At 43.3% G+C, this 18,899-nt stretch overlaps 1 protein-coding gene across 1 annotated transcript in view; it reads right to left on the bottom strand.

Annotated features, from left to right (window-relative positions):
- The window catches only part of CSF1R (colony stimulating factor 1 receptor), a 68,439-nt gene that overhangs the window by 23,837 nt on the left and 25,703 nt on the right, over positions 1-18,899 (bottom strand). Inside the window, exons 8-12 of the mRNA XM_083181578.1 lie at positions 16,781-16,892; positions 15,806-15,972; positions 11,073-11,182; positions 6,490-6,616; positions 1,898-2,002 (exon numbers count right to left, since the gene is read on the bottom strand). Coding sequence (XP_083037704.1) covers positions 1,898-2,002; positions 6,490-6,616; positions 11,073-11,182; positions 15,806-15,972; positions 16,781-16,892 — 621 coding nt within the window. The remainder of the gene's footprint in view (positions 1-1,897; positions 2,003-6,489; positions 6,617-11,072; positions 11,183-15,805; positions 15,973-16,780; positions 16,893-18,899) is intronic.

Below are 18,899 nucleotides of genomic sequence, written 5' to 3'. Positions count from 1 at the left end.
CTCTGTTGTCTTATTTGTGTGTTGTAGCTTGTTATGTTTGTTTTAAAGGCTTTTTGTTAAGTCGTAATAGATAGGTGTCACGTTTGTCGATTAAATGTATTCATTAAACTGAATTACATAGATTAAGAGTAAGAGTAATGTGCGGCCATTTTCAAATATAGAGGACCACCTATTCTGCCGCATACAGAGCTGCCCACAACTCACAATAGCGTTTACACTTTTTTCCCTCAGACTTCTACAGATTTCTTTTCCGTGAGTGGAGAATACAGTAGGAGTAAACCTTGGTGCACTCTGGGAGGACCATCCAGGCACTGACGGATTTAGGGGGGGGGGACCTGGACATGTGCCCCCCGCCCTGTAATTTCTATCATAGCTGAGGATCGGGGCTTTCCAACGAGCCCGGCTCCATATCGCTAGCCCCCTGGGAACCGGAGATACCGCCGGGCAAACCTGGAGCGTTTTCCCCATAGGGTAACATGGGACCTGCTAATTCTGACCCCCATCCGGTTCCGACGGTTGCCAGTTGCTTGCCGGCATCACAGAAGCTTGTGGTTGATCTTTTTCAAACCCAAATCGCTGGGCCAATTGGGTCAATTGGAGATATTGCGGGTAAACCGATTTTTTTGTTTCTGAAATGTAATTTCATGGTTGTTCATGTTGTTTGGGGGCAGATTTCTCTGGAATTAAATGGCCCAGTTTCACGGGACCAAAATCATTCTAAGCCCACTCAAAAGTTCTTAAATATGATACTGGTCCCATGTAAATGGGTCACTTAGTTCCGAAGCTATAGCCGGCGAAATGATATAGCCAGTTAAAGGGGGGTTTCTCTCCCCCTCACACCAGAAAATGAAGGGATTAGGCTGGTGTAAAAGGGGCCAATCCGGGAATGTCCATATTCCCAGATAAATCCCTGCATTTTCAGGTGTGAAAGGGGTATCAATTCAAATAGCCGGGACCTGCAGTGCTTTGAATACAGCCGGGCAGCCCCCCGCTCTCTGCCTGGCTGTCAATTGCTGTCACTTCTTCCCAACGGCAGCTGTCCCCCAGTTACCGCGAGCATGTCTTCCCCCTTGGCAAAGATCATGTAATCCCACATGGCAATGAGCATATAACCCTGGCAATGAGCATGGAACCCCTGGCAATGAGCACGTAGGTAAGCAGCACTTATGTAGCATAATTTTTAATAGGCATTTTGGTGTTTGACATAAAACTTAATAGACAATATGGTGTGTGGCTTAACATGTAATGGGCATTATGGTTTATGAAGCATATTGGGAATTTTGGCGCAATCCATGTAGCATTATGTGAATTTTGGCTCAATCCATGTGGCATTATGTGAATTTTGGCTCAATCCTTGTGGCATTATGTGAATTTTGGCTCATTCCATTTGGCATCATGTGTAAGGGGCAAGTATAACAGGGTCTAGTATTTTGTTGCATAATGTGTAGAAGTGGTATATGGCGTGGTACACTACACTCAAGGACACGCCCCTTTTGAGTGACCACACCCCCTTTTCCGGAGCACGCCTTCGGCGCGCACAACTACATCCTACACTTTTGACGCCAAGTTGGGCCTGTGTACTTTAAACTCCAAGGCCTATTTTTAATCCCATTCCCGCCCTCTCTCTGCTCTCCGCTCTCTTGCCGCTCTCTTAGCATGTACACTGGCACCACTAACACCCCCCCCTCCCCCTCCTAAACCCTTTCCTATCTTGGTGCCCCCCTGTCATTTTCTCCTGGATCCACCCCTGCATCGCACTGTGCACCATAAGTGACCTACACCCAAGCTGCCTCTTCTCCCTACCCCTATACTAGTGTGCTGAACCAGGAAAGCGCCTCTGAGCTTCGTTAGTTTTCACCTCAGAAAAGTTTACTGATATTTCAGCATTTTTACTCACGTTTCAGCATTTTCACAGCTACCCTGAGGGCAGAGTCATCTTTTCCCAATCCAAAGGCTGTAGCTTCCATCACCTGTCCAAATGCACCTGCTCCCAGTGTTTTTCCTATGTGTAGGGGGAGAAGGGGAAGGGAAACATGATATAACGTCCATTGCTCTGCTGGCTCCACAGTTCTCTTTCTGTAAAAACCACAGGAAATAAGCGAAGCACAATTTTGTGGAACTATAACATTTTGGTACTAAGTGGAAAAAAACAGACTCTCTTATTTACCTCTGTTTCTAGGCCAAGCCTAAAATAGATACAGTACAGTAGACCCAGAGCTGCAGGCATTGCTGCAAATACGGTAATTTAGTCGGCAGACTTCAAGCAGTAATATTTAGGGCCAAGCCTATGGACTATAATAAATTGCTGCATTGTAGATAGAGTATGTCATTAATTTGCCGGCAGACGAAATACCGATCGACAGAATCTCTGCAACCAAATGCTGATGGACAAAATACCGACAGGTATAAACACCAACAATCAAAATACCGACAGGTACAAAACACAGACGAACCACATGTTGGCCTTTCAACATGTTCGGCGTTATGATCATGTCGATATATTGAGTGTCAGCATTTCAACTGTCGGTATTATCTACCTGTCTGCATTTTGACCATCGGAATTTACACCCTGCCGTTATAACAGTATTGGCCAAGTGATTGTTGGTATTTCAGTTGTCGGTAAATGATACTGAACCCGTAAAGAGGGAGAGTTGACATTCATCACGTCCCGTAAAGGTTGAGATGACTGACTTTTTTATATTTATCAATAACTTATTTTGTAATGATCGTAAATGTCAATTAGGAGAAAATGAAAAAGTATTATTAATGTACTAATGCTAAAAATTCTTGAATACTGTAATTATTTTATTGAATGATTTTCCCAGTTGTACACATAACAACATATACATTCCTATACATAGGGTGGGGTGGGGGAAGGGATTAACAAAAAAGAAAAAGGGAAAGTTAGGGTGGTAGGGGAGGGGGGGAGGGATACACAGTAAGTTTAAATGCGGTTTCACTCAATTTACAATACATTTTGAGTTTTATATTTAAATGTCATTTTTTGAATAACAAGAAAAAGAACCAAGGTAGGAGTTTTCCTTCACATTCTGACTCTCATTTATCTATTTATCCTATCTATCTTTTATAGCCCATATGTAAATGGTAATGGCAGCTTGTGATAATTTAACCATGGAGACCATATACTTCTAAAGGAATGTTCGTTGTCTGGTACAATACTGGCCATATATTCCATATGGTATACATCCCAGATTCCAGCCATTATTGCTGTTCTGGATGGAATAGTCTGTGCTTTCCAATGTGCTGCTATCTTAATTTTAACCGCGCTGGTCATATACCATATGAGTTTTTGTGTTGCTTTCTGTATCCTTGGGACTTTTTGTGGAAGAAGGAAATACTCTGGCCTCAAAGGGATATCAATTTCTGTAACCTGTGTTATTAGTCTATGGATATCCTTCCAGGCTCCTACTATTTTAGGACATTCATAGAAACTATGAAGCAGAGTGCCTCTTTGCATATCCACCAACACTGATCGGATGTATTTGGGTATATGCGGGCTAATTTTTCCGATGTCATATACCATCTAGTATATAATTTAAATGCATTTTCTCTACATCGAATTGAGGGAGAGACCGATACCAGATTTAGTTTAATCTGGTCCCATAGCTCCACCTCTAATTGTTTTCCGAGATCTCTTTCCCATGCCAATTCGTGGGGGGTACGAATGGGATTACCAAAATTGAGCATAATTTGGTAAATTATAGATATGAGACCTTTAGAGGATGCCCGTTTGTGACAGAGAGACTCCAATGGGGTTTTACTTCCCATTTTTGAGCTGGGTAACATGCCTTGTGAAAGCTGTGGAGTTGGAGAAACTGATAAAAAGATTGCGTAGGGATGTTATATTTTACTTGCAGCTCTTTAAAAGTTGGGAATATATATGTTGTGGTGATGTCGTTAATAAACAGTAAATTGACATTAGATCAACATTTAAAGAATTGTCTATCTTTTCCAGCTGGAAAGTCAGGATTGTCTCGTATTGGAATTAAAGCCGGTGGAGATGATAACATCCCGTAATACTTAGTTAATCTATCCCATATAGCGAGTGTAAAGGAGATTACTGATGAATCCTGTATATTTCCAGGACGTGATTTACGTGGGATCCATAACAGTGTGGAGACGGAGTGCATCTGTATGCACTCTGGCTCCAGCTGGACCCATCTCCGTGTACCTATATCTGAATGCCAAAGCACTGCTTGTGAGATGTGTACCGCGTAATAATATTATTTTAAATTTGGGACCCCCATCCCTCCTTCTTTTGCTCCCTTATGTAATGTTTTCAAACGTATTCTTGTTTTTTTTTCCTGCCCATAAGAACCGTGTGCATATTTTGTGCAGATTCTGGAAAGTTGCCGCCGGGATCCTTATAGGTAGGGCTTGAAAGAGATTTAAGAAACGAGGAAGCACATTCATCTTTAATACATTTGCTCTACCCGTCCATGATATAAACTGTTCTGTCCACCTACCAAGATATAATAGTTAGCATCATATAATTGATGATATTGTCCAGTTAGATATATCCCAAGATATTTCACTCAAGATTTTTTCCATTCAAATCGAAAACTAGAAATTATGTCCATTTTTACTTGCAAAGGAAGATGAATGTCCAGAACTTCTGTCTTTAATGAATTAATCTTAAAATTAGAGACCACACTAAATTCTTGTATTATTTGAAATAGGTTAGGTAAGGATGTCAGGGGGTTTGAGAGTGTAAGAAGAATATCATCTGCATATAATGAAGATTTGGATTCTTGTGTTCCTATTTTAATTCCCTTGATATCTGAGGGATTTCGAATTTTAGCTGCTAAGGGCTCTATCATAAGGGCAAAAATCAAGGACACCCCTGTCTTGTTCCATTTTTTATCGCAAATGGGGTATATTTAAATCCATTTACCAATACCGTGGCTACCGGTGCTGTATATAAAGCTTGGATAGCTGTAAGAAAATGTCCTACGACCCCAAAGTACGAATCATATAGACCCATGAGACTCGGTCAAATGCTTTCTCAGCATTTAAACTCATTATTAAAGAAGGTATTTTAGACCTATCTATAAAATTAATAATATCAATATCTCTTCTAATGTTATCCGAAGCTTGTCTATTTGGTATAAATCCCACCTGGTCAGGGTGGGCCAGGGGGGAGATCACCTTCGCTAAACGGTTTGCTAATATTTTAGCGAACAGTTTTAAGTCTGAATTTAATAATGAGATTGGGCGGTAGCTACTACATATTGTAGGGTCTCGTCCCTCCTTAGGCAATACTATAATCTCTGCACTTGTCGAAGATATATCAAATTTTTGTCCTTGCAATATTTCATTAAAAAGAATTTTCAATTTTGGGATCAAGATCTCTCCAAATTTCTTATAATATATAGCCGGCAGGCCATCTGGGCCAGGTGCCGATGAGATCTTCATGGATTTAATTGTGGCTGCAATCTCTTCGCTTGAAATCTCTGTATCTAAAAATTGATGTTGTGATTGAGGGGTGAATTTATGAAGCTTGGAGAAGTGTTATCTATCCCCATAAAGAACGTTATGAGCAAGGTGATAATGGTTCAGCCAATCAGCTCTTACCTGTCAATTTACATATTGTAGCTGATTGGCTGAACCATTATCACCTTGCTCATAACGTTCTTTATGGGGATAGATAACACTTCTCCAAGCTTCATAAATTCACCCCTCAGAGAGTTCTGGAAGGGAACATCCATCAAGAAAGTTATCTGTACCTAATCGCAAAGTCTCTTCCTCTATCGGACTCTGAATTTTATACAGTACAATGCTTGAGTGGTCAAATAATATATTATTTTGTGTATCTTTTTATGATAATATACGATCCCTCCTTTTACGCTCCCTTAGCCGATGTGCCAACAATAATGCTAAAAATTCTTATTGCCTTTGAAAATTAATTTTGGGGATAAAACTTCAGAATACTCAGTGCATGACAGATTATCTGTATTGTATCGGACAATGGACGCAAACAGCTCGACATGAATTGTACTATATAATAAAAGCATAGCGCTGTTCCTCATATCTGTGGTGACACTTGCGGCCACTGGAGGGCTCCCAACGAACACACACCTGACCTGCATGACAGAGCCCAGATTTCCAGCAGTGCTGCTAGCCTCACCCTACACGGTGCTGCAGTGCCCTACCCCATCCTTTGGGGATCAGTGACTTGATGGAGCAAGATCATGGATGAACTTGGGTGCTTTGTTTGTTTCCATGGAAACTAGAACAAACTTAGCCCTCCTGCCAATCAAAGTGGGTGGTCCTGACTCCTGACACACCCTTGCCCCCTCCTTTATAATGGGACCCTGTTCTTTGCATTTCTTCTATAATGGTTGGTTCCTCTGTGGTGGCCGGACCCTACCACTGCATTCTCCGGGGGGCCCTTCATATCTCAATCATACACTGGCTATTCAAGTAACGATACAGATGTATAATAACTGTGGAAGAGGTAGACTGTACCGAACTGCAGGTTCGCTCTTGGGAACTCCCATTTTTCATTGTACGGCAGCTGGGTTGGATCAATACAAGTGTAATTGTTGCCTTCAGATACATTTACAATCTGCCAACGAACTTCATACTTTGGTTTCTGTGGCACAATGAAAACAGAGATTTACAATTCTTCCAATTAACAGCTTTCCCATACATTACCCATGTACAGTTTGATGACAAACAATATTCCAATTGCTGCAGACCTACAGACAATTGTAGACATTGTAACATGGATCCCAGACATGGGCGAAAGGCTGTTGTATTGCATCTAAACATTCATTTCCAGGATATGTCACCTTATATAGCATAGCTCATAAGTTACAATATGTAAGTGATATATTTGACTCTAAGGGGGAAATTTACTAAGATACGAGGGACATTGCTATGGACAACCAATCAGAATCGACTTATTTATTTAGCACCTTCTAGAAGATAATAGATAGTATCTGATTGGTTGTCCATAGCAACATCCCATGGGAAATGAAGCTCCCATCCTAGTAAAATCCACCCTAAGGGATAAATTCGCTACAGGTGGAGTTTGCAAAAACTAGTTGGAATCTGCAAGATTTAATTAGAAATGCCCAATTGCAGGCTTGTGGTGAGGTAATTTTAGTTTTTTCCACAGAAAGTGACCTTTGAGAAGGGAGGGAAAAGTGAGGAAACCCATCCATGACCTCAATAGAAGAGGTGCCTGAGATACAGTAGCGGGAACAGATAGAAGGCTGTTAGGGATGCGGTTAACATCCCGACGGATGGTGTAGGGATGGTGTAATGGTTAACATTACTGCCTCACAGCACTGAGGTCATGGGTTCAATTCCCACCATGGCTCTAACTGTGCAGAGTTTGTATATTCTCCCTGTGCTTGCGTGGGTTTCCTCCGGGTACTCCGGTTTCCTCCCACAATCCAAAAATATACTGGGAGGTTAATTGGCTCCCAACAAATTAACCCTAGAATGTATGTGTGTGCGTGTACATGTGGTAGGGAATATAGATTGTAAGCTCCACTGGGGCAGGGACTGATGTGAATGTTCAAATATTCTCTGTAAAGCGCTGCGGAATAGGTGTGCGCTATATAATTAACTGTTATTAAAAATAAATAAATAATGGAATGCAGCAGTCGACCTATTAGGGGTCGGCCCAATGACCCATACTCCACAAAAATACACAAATGTGATAAAAAAATGCAAAGCGAGGTGCAAGTTCCCTATTAAAACATCTTGCGGGACCCAACCCACACCTAAGTGACCTAACAACCTCTGTGGGGTACATTTACTAAAGCAAGGGTGGCCAACCCGCGGCTCTCGAGCCGCATGCGGCTCTGCCCCTGTTAAAGTGCGGCTCCTGCTCCCACTCCCCTCTCATACATTAATACGGCTCCCAGAAGCCCCCCCCCCAGCCTTCCCCACAGCAGCGGCATCAGCCATTATGCCGGCTCCGCTCTGCGCGATGTGACGTCAGGACGTCATATCGCGTATGAGAGGCGGGAGGTGCTGCCGCATGACAGGAGGAGAGGACGCGGTCGCAGGCCTTGAGGACACCATCGAGTGGTAAGTATTCCTCTGCCTCTTAAGTCCATGCCGCAGCGGAGGGCAGTGGGGGGAGCGAGGCGGTAGTGACCGGCAGCGGGGGGGAGCGGGCCTGTCGCCTATGGAACTGTCAGCTCCTCGGTTAGGGGGACGCCACGGCAGGCAGGATATACTAACCCTGACCCGCGCCGTATTTTCACAGCACTATACTCCCTGATTCCTCCTCCCCTGTTCTAAATACAATACAAAAATATATATAAGCAAGCAGAATGGGCGGCACTCCCTGGCATAATAAGAACACTGTCACAGCAGCATATGAACGTTTCAGGTGCATTTATTGGAGCACCTTTCGTCAGGATACAAAACGAAAGGCTTGTTTCAGTGTTTTTTGCGTGAATCTGGCTTGGCATAGACACAAAAATGGGGCTTGGTCTACTTCCAAATAGACCACGCCCCTTTTTTTGGCATGTTGTTGGCTCTTTAGCTTGACTACAGATATTTTTCGGCTCTTTACCACTGACTGGTTGCCCCACCCCTGTACTAAAGCTTCTAAAAATGGAAAGAGCTCATGTTGCACATGAAGATGAAGATGCGCTTATTCAACCTGCCAGTGTGCCAGTGCGCCATTCTGGTGAGACGCTCACGTGCCCCATTCATGGCAATTGGACGTGCATGCATGTGAGCCGCTCGCGCGGCCCGTCTCGCCGAATGAGCCGGAACGCTCTGGCGCGCCGGCGGATTGAATAAGCACGGCTCAAGCTGTAGCCAACAATCCGATTCTGTATATTATTTCTCTATTGCTTTAGTAAATTTACTTCTAAGTACCATTATTGAGCTATTTAACTCTTCTTCTCTCTCACCTATTTAACTCTGCTTCTCTCTCACCCATAAAGTTCTTTTAAATATCACTGAGTTACATAATCCTATTTTATCATCTCTGCAAAATGTTTTAGGATTTTGACATTTTCCTTGTTTCTGTTCCTATTTTCAAAACCAATATTTTGATTTTTTTTTTCTGTTTTATATCTGCAACTTCAGTTGAGTTGTACTGTAGCTGAGATTTCTTAAGAGTTGCGACAGAGCTTCCTGCTGGGTTTGTGACTACGCATCGTTCCCCGAACTGATGTCCTAACTGTAGCATGCAATCTGCTCGGGATTATGTGACCATAAGCATGCACTTACTTATGGCGGGCCTCTACGGGGCACGTGGTAAATATGTGATCTTGTTGGCCGCGAGGTGCAGGAGAATGCATCGAATTGCCCCCGCTGAGAATATTGAACCACACTATCCTACAACACTTCAATGATTTAATGTCTTTTTGTCATCTACTCTTTACTTATCAACCATATTGTGTACAATGCATAATTGACCCAACAAAGGCCAACGATCCGCTCTTAGAACTCACATTTTAATATAGGATACTCTTGTAGTAAGAGGGGTTCATTGTGGACTCAATGATTGTGATAAATCAGAGCTTTCTCTCTTCAGTACAACCCCAATAATCTCCCCTCTACCTCCGTGCTTGATGAGGTTATTTTAGTTATTTAATCTCTTTTTACCAAACATACCATGGTTCCTTAAGACTAAACAACTTTACCATGGTCTCATTCATCCAGAAATTCAAATTATTCAAATTTAACCAAGAATGAGACAATACATTTTTATTCTCCTGACTACCCTTCCATAAATACCGTACTCCTTCAGGACCAGCGGTATCAAGCTTCAAAAAGTGATAATGCGCGTATTCAGCGCGTATTCAGCGCGTATTCAGCGCTGCGCAGCAGGTGACAGGGGCGGGGGCATGCCAGCCTTGGCAGAATGTGATAACGTCCCCAAAAAAACGGGACATCCCTGCGAAAATTGGGACGGTTGGGAGGTATGCATCATGTGCAGGGGGTAGAGCAAGTCCAGGATGCATTAGTTCTTTGCCACAGCCCTGACTACAGTTGCCTTTAACCGTTCTGCTGGCAAAAGTAGTAGACTGCAAAAGCATCGTGAATCTTGCAATTCCTAGAGATACCAATCTCTTTATGTCAAAGCAATGACACACGGTGATTCCTAAACTTTATGTTATTCTGGGTACACACTAAACAATGTACAACAGGTGCAACATGGGGAGCGACAGGGAGCTGGCCGGGAGCCAGCATTGGCAAGTGCTAACACGATATTGTTAATGATTTTGTCGAAGGGTCTTTAAAATCATTATAAAAATTGTCTAGTGCAGCAATTTTCAACCTTTTTACCTGAACTTGGGAAGCATAACAATCTGCCCTTGGTGTTTGTTCCTAGGGATTCGGCATGAAATCCCGACGGTCAAAATCCCGACAGGGTCAAAATCCCGACAGGGTCAAAATACCGACAAGGACAAAATTCCGACAAGGACAAAATCCCGACAAGGACAAAATCCCGACATTTAAAATTCCGACAAGGACAAAATCCCAACATTTAAAATCCCGACAAGGTCAAAATACCAACATATAGAATGTACAGGTGAAAAAGTCAACATGAATTTTGGTCGACAGGTTGCGAGGTCGACATGGTTTTTTTAGCTGTTTTCTGACCGGAATGTCGACACAGTCGACATGGACACAGTTGGAAGTGAACCGCAGCCCCTCGCATGCTTCGATGATGGTGCACGCTGTGCTCGGCACACTATTTTATTCTCCCACCACGCCCTAGTGGATGGTAGGGCATGAAATACTGCCTGTCGGCACATGTCGGGTCAAAAAACAGCGAAAAAAACCCATGTCGGCCTCGCGACCTGTCGAGAGAAAGTCATGTTGACTGTTTCACCTGTACATTCTATATGTCGGTATTTTGACCTTGTCGGGATTTTAAATGTTGGGATTTTGTCCTTGTCGGGATTTTGACCCTGTCGGGATTTTGACTGCATCCCGTTCCTAGGCGTTCCACAATGTAAAAAATAATGTGACCCATTTTGCTGGGAAATATTTCATGAAAGAGGACCTCAGGGTGACTTACAGGGACCAAACCAATCATTCTGACATGATTACCAATCACTTACCTGCTGGTATTTATACAGAAGAAAGACTGTGACCAGGACAAGTAACACTGCGACTAATGATACCGCCATCAGTGCCGTACTGGAGGACTGGTTCAAAGGGCTCGTTACCACTGGTGATTATAAGAAGCAACATACAAATATAATAAACACAGTAATATTGTGTAAAAGTGAATATGAAATATTCTTTATGATATAATAAAAATTAAACCGTAATGTACAGAAATGTAAGAGAATGTACAGCAGGGTTGCCTACCTGACCCTCTCCATGAGGGAGAAAATGCTCTGTTCCTGGACTTCCCTGGTAATGTATGATTGCCATCACCTGTGGGGAGCTAGGTAAAGGTGTTTCACCACAGGTGATGGCAATCATACATTACCAGGGAAGTCCAGGAACAGAGCATTTTCTCCCGCATGGAGAGGGTCAGGTAGGCAAGTATGATGTATCAATCAGTGAGATATCCTATCATGCCAGTGTGAGTATTTGCGTGGTTACTGGGTTACAGTAAACATTGGGCCTGATTGTCATCCGTATTCGGCGGCCATGTTAGACACAGTGGAGGGGGGGGGGGGGGGACTTAAGGCAGGGGGGCCCATGGGAAGGTGTGTGTGTGTGTGGGGGGGGGGTGTATTATAAGTAGGGTTACCACCTTGCCCCTTTAATTCCGGACACATATTAAGTACACAGGTTCTGTGGAAGTTTAAAATCAGGTGAAATGGAGTCTTGAAGTCAGCCAGCCACAGAACCTGTGTAATTAATATGTGTCCGGAATTAAAGGGTAAGGGTGGTAACCCTAATTATAAGATTGTGCATATCTCCCAACATGACCCATTCCGAAAGGGACAAAATGCTCTCTACCTGGGCTTCTAACCCTTTGAGTGCAAAATATCCGCTAAAAATGCCAGTGTCACTCACATTTGTTATATCAATTCAAATAAAAAATGTGTAAAAAAAGGTTATATGCAGGGCTATTATTCAGCAGGCTCCAGCAGGAACTGAGGCCCTTATTCTAGTTCACTCTTTCTGACAAAATATTTCTTAGATGGACAAAACCATGTGCACTGCTGGTGAGGCACGTGTAAAACCCCACCCAAATCTAATTATCTCTGCACAAGTAACACCTGCCTCACCTGCAGTGCACAGTCCATCTAAGAAATATTTTGTCAGAAAGAGTGACCTAGAATAAGGGCCTCAGTTCCTGCTGAAAAATAGCCTTGGTTATATGTCCTTTATAAGGTAACATTACAGGTCATTATGATGGATAAAAATGTTTGCTTGGCAATTTTCGCACCTATTTTGACAAATTCATTTGGCACTCAAAGGGTTAATTGACAAGAAAGGGTTTTTCAGCACAAATGATTGTAATAATAAATTGAGAGTGAAGTCCAGGTAGAAAGCATTTTGTCTCTCCTAGAATGGGTCCTGCTGTTAGCTATGGATTGTGTATATTAAATTGAAACCAGTGGTGTATATTCGGATTTACACTAACAAACCCTTATTCATATCTAATTGCAGCACAAATTTGTTCTCAAAATGGGCAAAACCATGTGCACTGCAGGTGGGGCAGATGTAACATGTGCAGAGATAGTTAAACTTGGGTGGGGTGTGTTGAAACTGAAATCTTAATTGCAGCTTAAAAATAATGCAGCCGGTATTTACCCTGCACAGAAACAAAATAACTCACACAAATCTAACTCTCTCTATACATGTTACATCTGCCCCACCTGCAGTGCATATGGTTTTGCCCATTTTGAGAACAAATTTGTACTGCGATCAGATCTGAATAAGGGCCACAGTGTAATAACACTGGGTAAACCCTGCGGAGGCTCCTGGGAAGTTTCCTAACAAAATCTCGGGACCTCTCTTGCAAATTATTTCCTAATACGTTTTTAATTTAACCAACCAACAGCTTACAATCTGCAAACTGTAATGTGAATCTGATTTATGTACCAGAAGTTGTTAATTGGTACAAGAAATAGGGTTACCACCTTTTCCCTTTAATTCCGGACACATATATTAATTACACAGGTTCTGTGGCTGGCTGACTTCAAGACTCCATTTCACCCGATTTTAAACTTCCACAGAACCTGTGTAATTAATATGTGTCCAGAATTAAAGGGGGAAGGTGGTAACCCTAACAAGAAACCATGAAAGCCTGATTGTAATTTTTTTTCAAGATCCATCTTATTCTGATCCTAGGCCGGTAACTACTATTTGGCAATTTGGCACTGATGGGGAGCCAGATCTGAGCATGCCCCCACAGCGGCGAAAACGGGACGTGGCCTTGTGGCAGCGTTGCGGTTATTGGTCACGCCCCTTTCAGGTACCCACGCCTCAAAAAAAGTGGCGCGTGCCTGCGGCATGTGAGCTGTCCCTCCTCCCTAACGAGGAATGTTGGGAGGTATGATGCTTGCACACTATGGTGCATGGCTGTACACCAAGGACGGGCTTTGTAGCAGCATTAGCACAGACTGCATTAGTGTATTACAGAAACACTTGCTGCCTTTATTGTAACACTGTAATTCGAGTTGGATCGGTACCAACTGCCAACCCAAGCATACAACTATATATTTCTAATTGCCCATTATATCTCCAAAACAAAACAAGAGGTTTCCATTTCTGTGACAGTAGATTTATCGCTTGGCATATGGGAGACTACAAGCGTAGTTAAGACACATGAAAAGGTTGTTTTTAGTAGGTGATGCCGGACTGATGTACATTTGCTGCTGAACCTGAAGCTGATATAGACTCAGTCCTAGGTCTAAAATGAGTTCATTAAATAACTTGGAGCTTCCACAGCACATTAGTTTCATATTTAGCAGCATGGATTTTTTTTTTTAATAAATCTGTATATAAATAATGCAAGCATACTGTATGAAACAATAGCAGCAGTTACGTGCAGATTGGCTTATGCACAGAACGAAGCATGGGGAAACTTTCCTGGCGGCATGCAGTCAGCCGGTTGGCAGTAAAAAGGCTGACAGTCAATAGGTTTGCGACTATTGGTCAACAGGCCAGTTTGACACATGAAAAAAGTTGATGCACGCAATGGGTCATCATAAAAAGAGTTGACATGAGTTTTTAAAATGGTTTCCCGAAACAGGTGGTTTTTCATATTTTACTATCCAAGTGGACATAGGACCTTATTCTGGTTCATACGCAGTGCTGCGAATTTTGCAGTGCTGCGTGCAATTTAGAGCCCATCCGCCGTTCACAAATGCCACCGCCCCCTTCCCCGGGGCGAATTCGCCCACACAGCTGCGAATGGATGTTTAGCATAAACATCCTATCGCAGCCAATGGGGAAACACCAACATCATTCGATGGTTGGAGACCATTGAATGATGTGGAAGGTACATACAAAACTAAGACACTCTCAGGTGTCTTAGCTTTACGTGTATTCCTAAGGGAAAAATGGCTGGCAGCTGACAACCGGTGATGTCAGCTGCCCATCCCCGACACCCAAGTCACTGTGTGAATACCATGGGAACACCCATGAAACGCTGGGCGTTCCCATGGGCGCGACTACCCGCCTCCCCACGCCCCCTACCCGCAGTGGTGGGTGCGAGTGGTGGCTGCACGCACCTAGCGCATGCAAATGCACAGATGAAAAACATTGTGTTCACATGTAACTTCACATGTGAACATATGAACCAGAATAACCCCCATAGAGTAGACCCTTGATTGCTAACCTTGACACTCCAGCTGTTGTTGAACTACACATCCCAGCATGCTCTGCATCCGATTTAGCGTGGCCAAATAGCAAAACTGAAGCAGTGCATGCTGGGATGTGTAGTTCAACAACAGCTGGAGTGTCAAGGTTAGCCTAGGGATGGCCATCGACCATCGATGATTTGAAATCATCGATGGTTCATGGTCGATGTCAAATACTTTGGCCATCGATGGGGGAGAACCAGATGGTTTCTCTCCATCGATGGAACAGCACAACGATGTTTTGCTGTGGTTTTTTTTTTTCAAAGTGCCGGGACATGGAGCATAGCTCCACCCCCGACACCCCCGAAGCCCCACCCCCGTGTTTTGATTGGGCCACAGGCCAATCAATGAAACACAATGGATGACCATCGATATGTAAAAATATCGATGGTCATCCATTGCATAGTTTAGCACTATCGATGGCCAGTTGCGGAATTGCCATCGATGGCAACCATCGATGGCAATGGCAATGATGCCCATCCCTAGGTTAGCCATCAATAGAGTATCAATAGAGTATAATAGTGTGCCGGGTATAGCAAGGCACCGTGACCGAAGCATGCTAGGGGAGGCGGTACACTCATTCAGTGCCCATGTCGACGTATGTCAACATAGACACTACAAACATGTGATCAACCCATGTTGACTATTCTCATGTCGACCTTTCCCACGCCGACATATTGTTTTTGTCGACCTTTTGGCCATGTCAACCAAATGGTCATTTAGGAATCTGAGGCATAGCATAAATCAATTAAAGGTGTCATAATTGTGTATTGTTGGGCCTTACACCTATTTTGTACTGAACTGCAGGGAGCTCAGTAGTGAGTAAACCTTGCAAAGGATTATGGGTAGACCTGGCCATTCCTTACCATATGCCGTAAAAGCGCAGAGATGCATAAAAAATGAGTGCACAGCATGATGTGAAAGTCTTGCTCCATATAACTATAAAGAATAAAGGTATCCTATAGAAACATGTGTATGCAAAGCACTGCCATGAGCCAATTGGCCTATACGTTAACACTTACTTGAAAATGAAGGGAATGACTTGGGCTCAGACTTGTTTCCCGCAATATTTGAAGCGAAACAGAAAAAAACTTTTCCCTGGACAATATTTTCTTTAAGCTTCAAGACGCTTGTTACACTATGGTTGTCTGTTGTCTCGGTGACATCGCCAAGTTCCTCATGGGTGCAGCTGAAAGAGGAGAGAGAAAGGATCACTGACTGGACTGATGACAAGAAATCTTGGTTTATTTTATTTTATTCCTTCAAACAAGTCTTGGTGGGAAATTTACTAACGGTTGATTTTCATCAATTGTTGTTGTACTACAAACAGAGATGCCAATTTCAGGATCCAGAGGGTATGGATCATTGGATAGACAGCAACTAGGTCGACAAGCATTAGGTCGACACCACTAGGTCGACATGCATGAACGTCGACATGACTGAAGGTTGACATGGGTTAGGTTGACAGGGTCATTAGGTCAACACAAGGATTAGGTCGACATGGTGAAGGTCGACAGTCAAAAGGTCGACATGGGGTTTTCACTTTTGATAAACCTATGGTAGCTTCACCCTTATATATAACACATGTAGCTGTGACAGGGAAGGTGGCCCCTCTCAGCTCTGGGCCCCATAGAAGCAGCACCTATGGTAGCTACACCCTTGTATATAACACATGTAACTGTGACAGGGAAGGTGGCCCCTCAGCTCTGGGCCCCATAGCAGCTGCACCTATGGTAGCTACACCCCTGTATATAACACATGTAGCTGTGACAGGGAAGGTGGCCCCTCTCAGCTCTGGGCCCCATAGCAGCTGCACCTATGGTAGCTACACCCCTGTATTTAACACATGTAACTGTGACAGGGAAGGTGGCCCCTCAGCTCTGGGCCCCATAGCAGCTGCACCCCCTGCACCCATGGTAACTTGACTGCAGGTCGCACTGTGCACACATTCCTCCTGTAGGTGTCTCCTATGCTCCATTATATATAAATATACTTACTTTGGGTCACATTGGGTCCAGTGAATGGTTGGCCGTGGAATGCCCCGTGCATTGCATGTCATGATCTGGGAATCATTAATCTTTTGTGTATTTAGAACCAATATGGGAGATCCTGGAGGGGACATACAAAATTAGTCATTATAGGCATTGATGCATTCCGATCCTGCATAGTCTACCATAACAAATATTCACAACAGTTGCGTCGCCTATAGTTATATGGGTTCTAAGTTCTAGCTCACATAATTCTCATTTTCATGGGAGAAAAACAGGTAATAGTAGGTGAATATGATGTCTATATACCTTATCTGGAAGTAATAAGATATTTATTCAATTTGCATGAAATAAACAGTTGAACAACTCTTCAAACTACATCTTATTAGGGGTGGCCATCGGTGTGCACGTCATGGATGGTTGACACAGATGGTGATACTGCAAGTGGTCATCGATGGCAGGATACTATGCAATGGATAACGATTGATGGTTTTGCCGGTCATCCCTTTTTCTTCTACTTACTGACCCATGGGTGACTGGGTGCGGAACTTCATGGGTGACAGGGGAGGGGAAGCTATGCTCCATGTCTTTGCATATTGGGTAAATACAAAAACTATTTGATTATGGTGTACCAACTGCCAACGATGTAGGGAAACCATATGGTTCTCCCCCATCGATGGCAAAAGTATGGCCATCCCTACATCTTAATAAAGTATATGTGTTTACAGTATCTATAAAAAGTGAAAAGGAGTCAAGTATTCAGTGCGCAGAAACCTATTGTGCAGCTATAAGTCCGTTAACATGCAAATGACATCAAGCATTTGAATAGAACATGGAAAACTTGTCAGTTTACTCTACTCTTATCCCAGATATCCCAGAACGGTTGGGACGTGTGAGCAGTGTTTGCCTTGGGCTTCCTTGTTTTATGTTGTTACCTACAGTATGTCTACATTTTGTGAGTGCATTTTATTAAAATACATGTTGTAGTTTTAAATGATCTGCACTATTATCGGTTTCTTTGCTCTCCCAGCCATTAAATAGGGAGATCAACTATCTAAATCCTTGTTGAAGGATATTGCCAGTCGTTAGCATCGACGGATCATTACCAATTAAAAGGACAGTACTCGTTTTCTTTCATTAAATGTGTGAAGCACTTTTTTTTATTATTATGGTCACCTTATGAGCACTATGGTGTCAGTATCTATAAAAGGCACATTCACTTCTGCACACGCAAGGAACTTCATTGTACATATATGCATCCAGCAAACCTATAGATGCTTGTCTACATCCCTGCTTGACAAATGCTGTGCAAACCATTCGGCCTATTGCTGGCCTACATGCATACGTGTAAGCTGGAATTACATCAAGGCATGACTCCGATGTTTTCCCTCTGATGATCAGGAACACACGGGGCACTGAGGGAGAAGGTGTGCAGATGGTGCGTGATACTTTTTCTTGGTGTCCCTGGGAACACATACAACAGAAGACACTTATTGGCCACCAGGCCGGATGTTATGCCTTTTGCAGAGCTGGTGCTCCATGGCAGCACAGCCTGTGCGGCAGCTCTTCCCTGTGCTGAATGCTATCATTATTTATTATAGTGCAGATTGGGTTCCACAATGGCACTAAAGCTGATTCTGCACTGAGCATTGGTCATCTTCCTTCACAAAGGAGCTTCACTACTATACTATAAAATGCAGGCAAAAAAAAAAGGATTTAAATGCTGGGCGTTCCCATGGGCAATACCTGTCCCCGCCGCCATTCTCCCCCCATCCCTCCCTCCCAGCAACGGACGGCCCGGCAAGTGTGGAACTCGCCGCGGCCATTTGCTGTCGGGGCTTGCACATGCGCAGAAATGCACAAAACACAACCATCGGGGAAGGGGCGAAAGTTGGATCGCTGCGAGTGATCTTGAATCGGCCCCCTAGAGCACTGTAATTAAAGTTTCCTTCTGTTGGTTTTGGAAACCTGCAGTAAGGTAACAGTAACCAGCCCTGTTCTGTGGCAAAGGCCATAGATTGTCCACGTATCATTGTCCCATAAGGTCAAACACATTGGCTTAAATGGCCAGTAACAAATGAGCAGATTTCAGTAGCTGGAATTGTAATGACCGGGATTGGACAAAGGA

Source organism: Crinia signifera, chromosome 4 (assembly GCF_055691185.1).
Source record: "Crinia signifera chromosome 4, ASM5569118v1, whole genome shotgun sequence".
Classification (NCBI taxonomy): Eukaryota; Metazoa; Chordata; class Amphibia; order Anura; family Myobatrachidae; genus Crinia; species Crinia signifera.
This window is presented reverse-complemented; position numbering and strand designations above follow the sequence as displayed.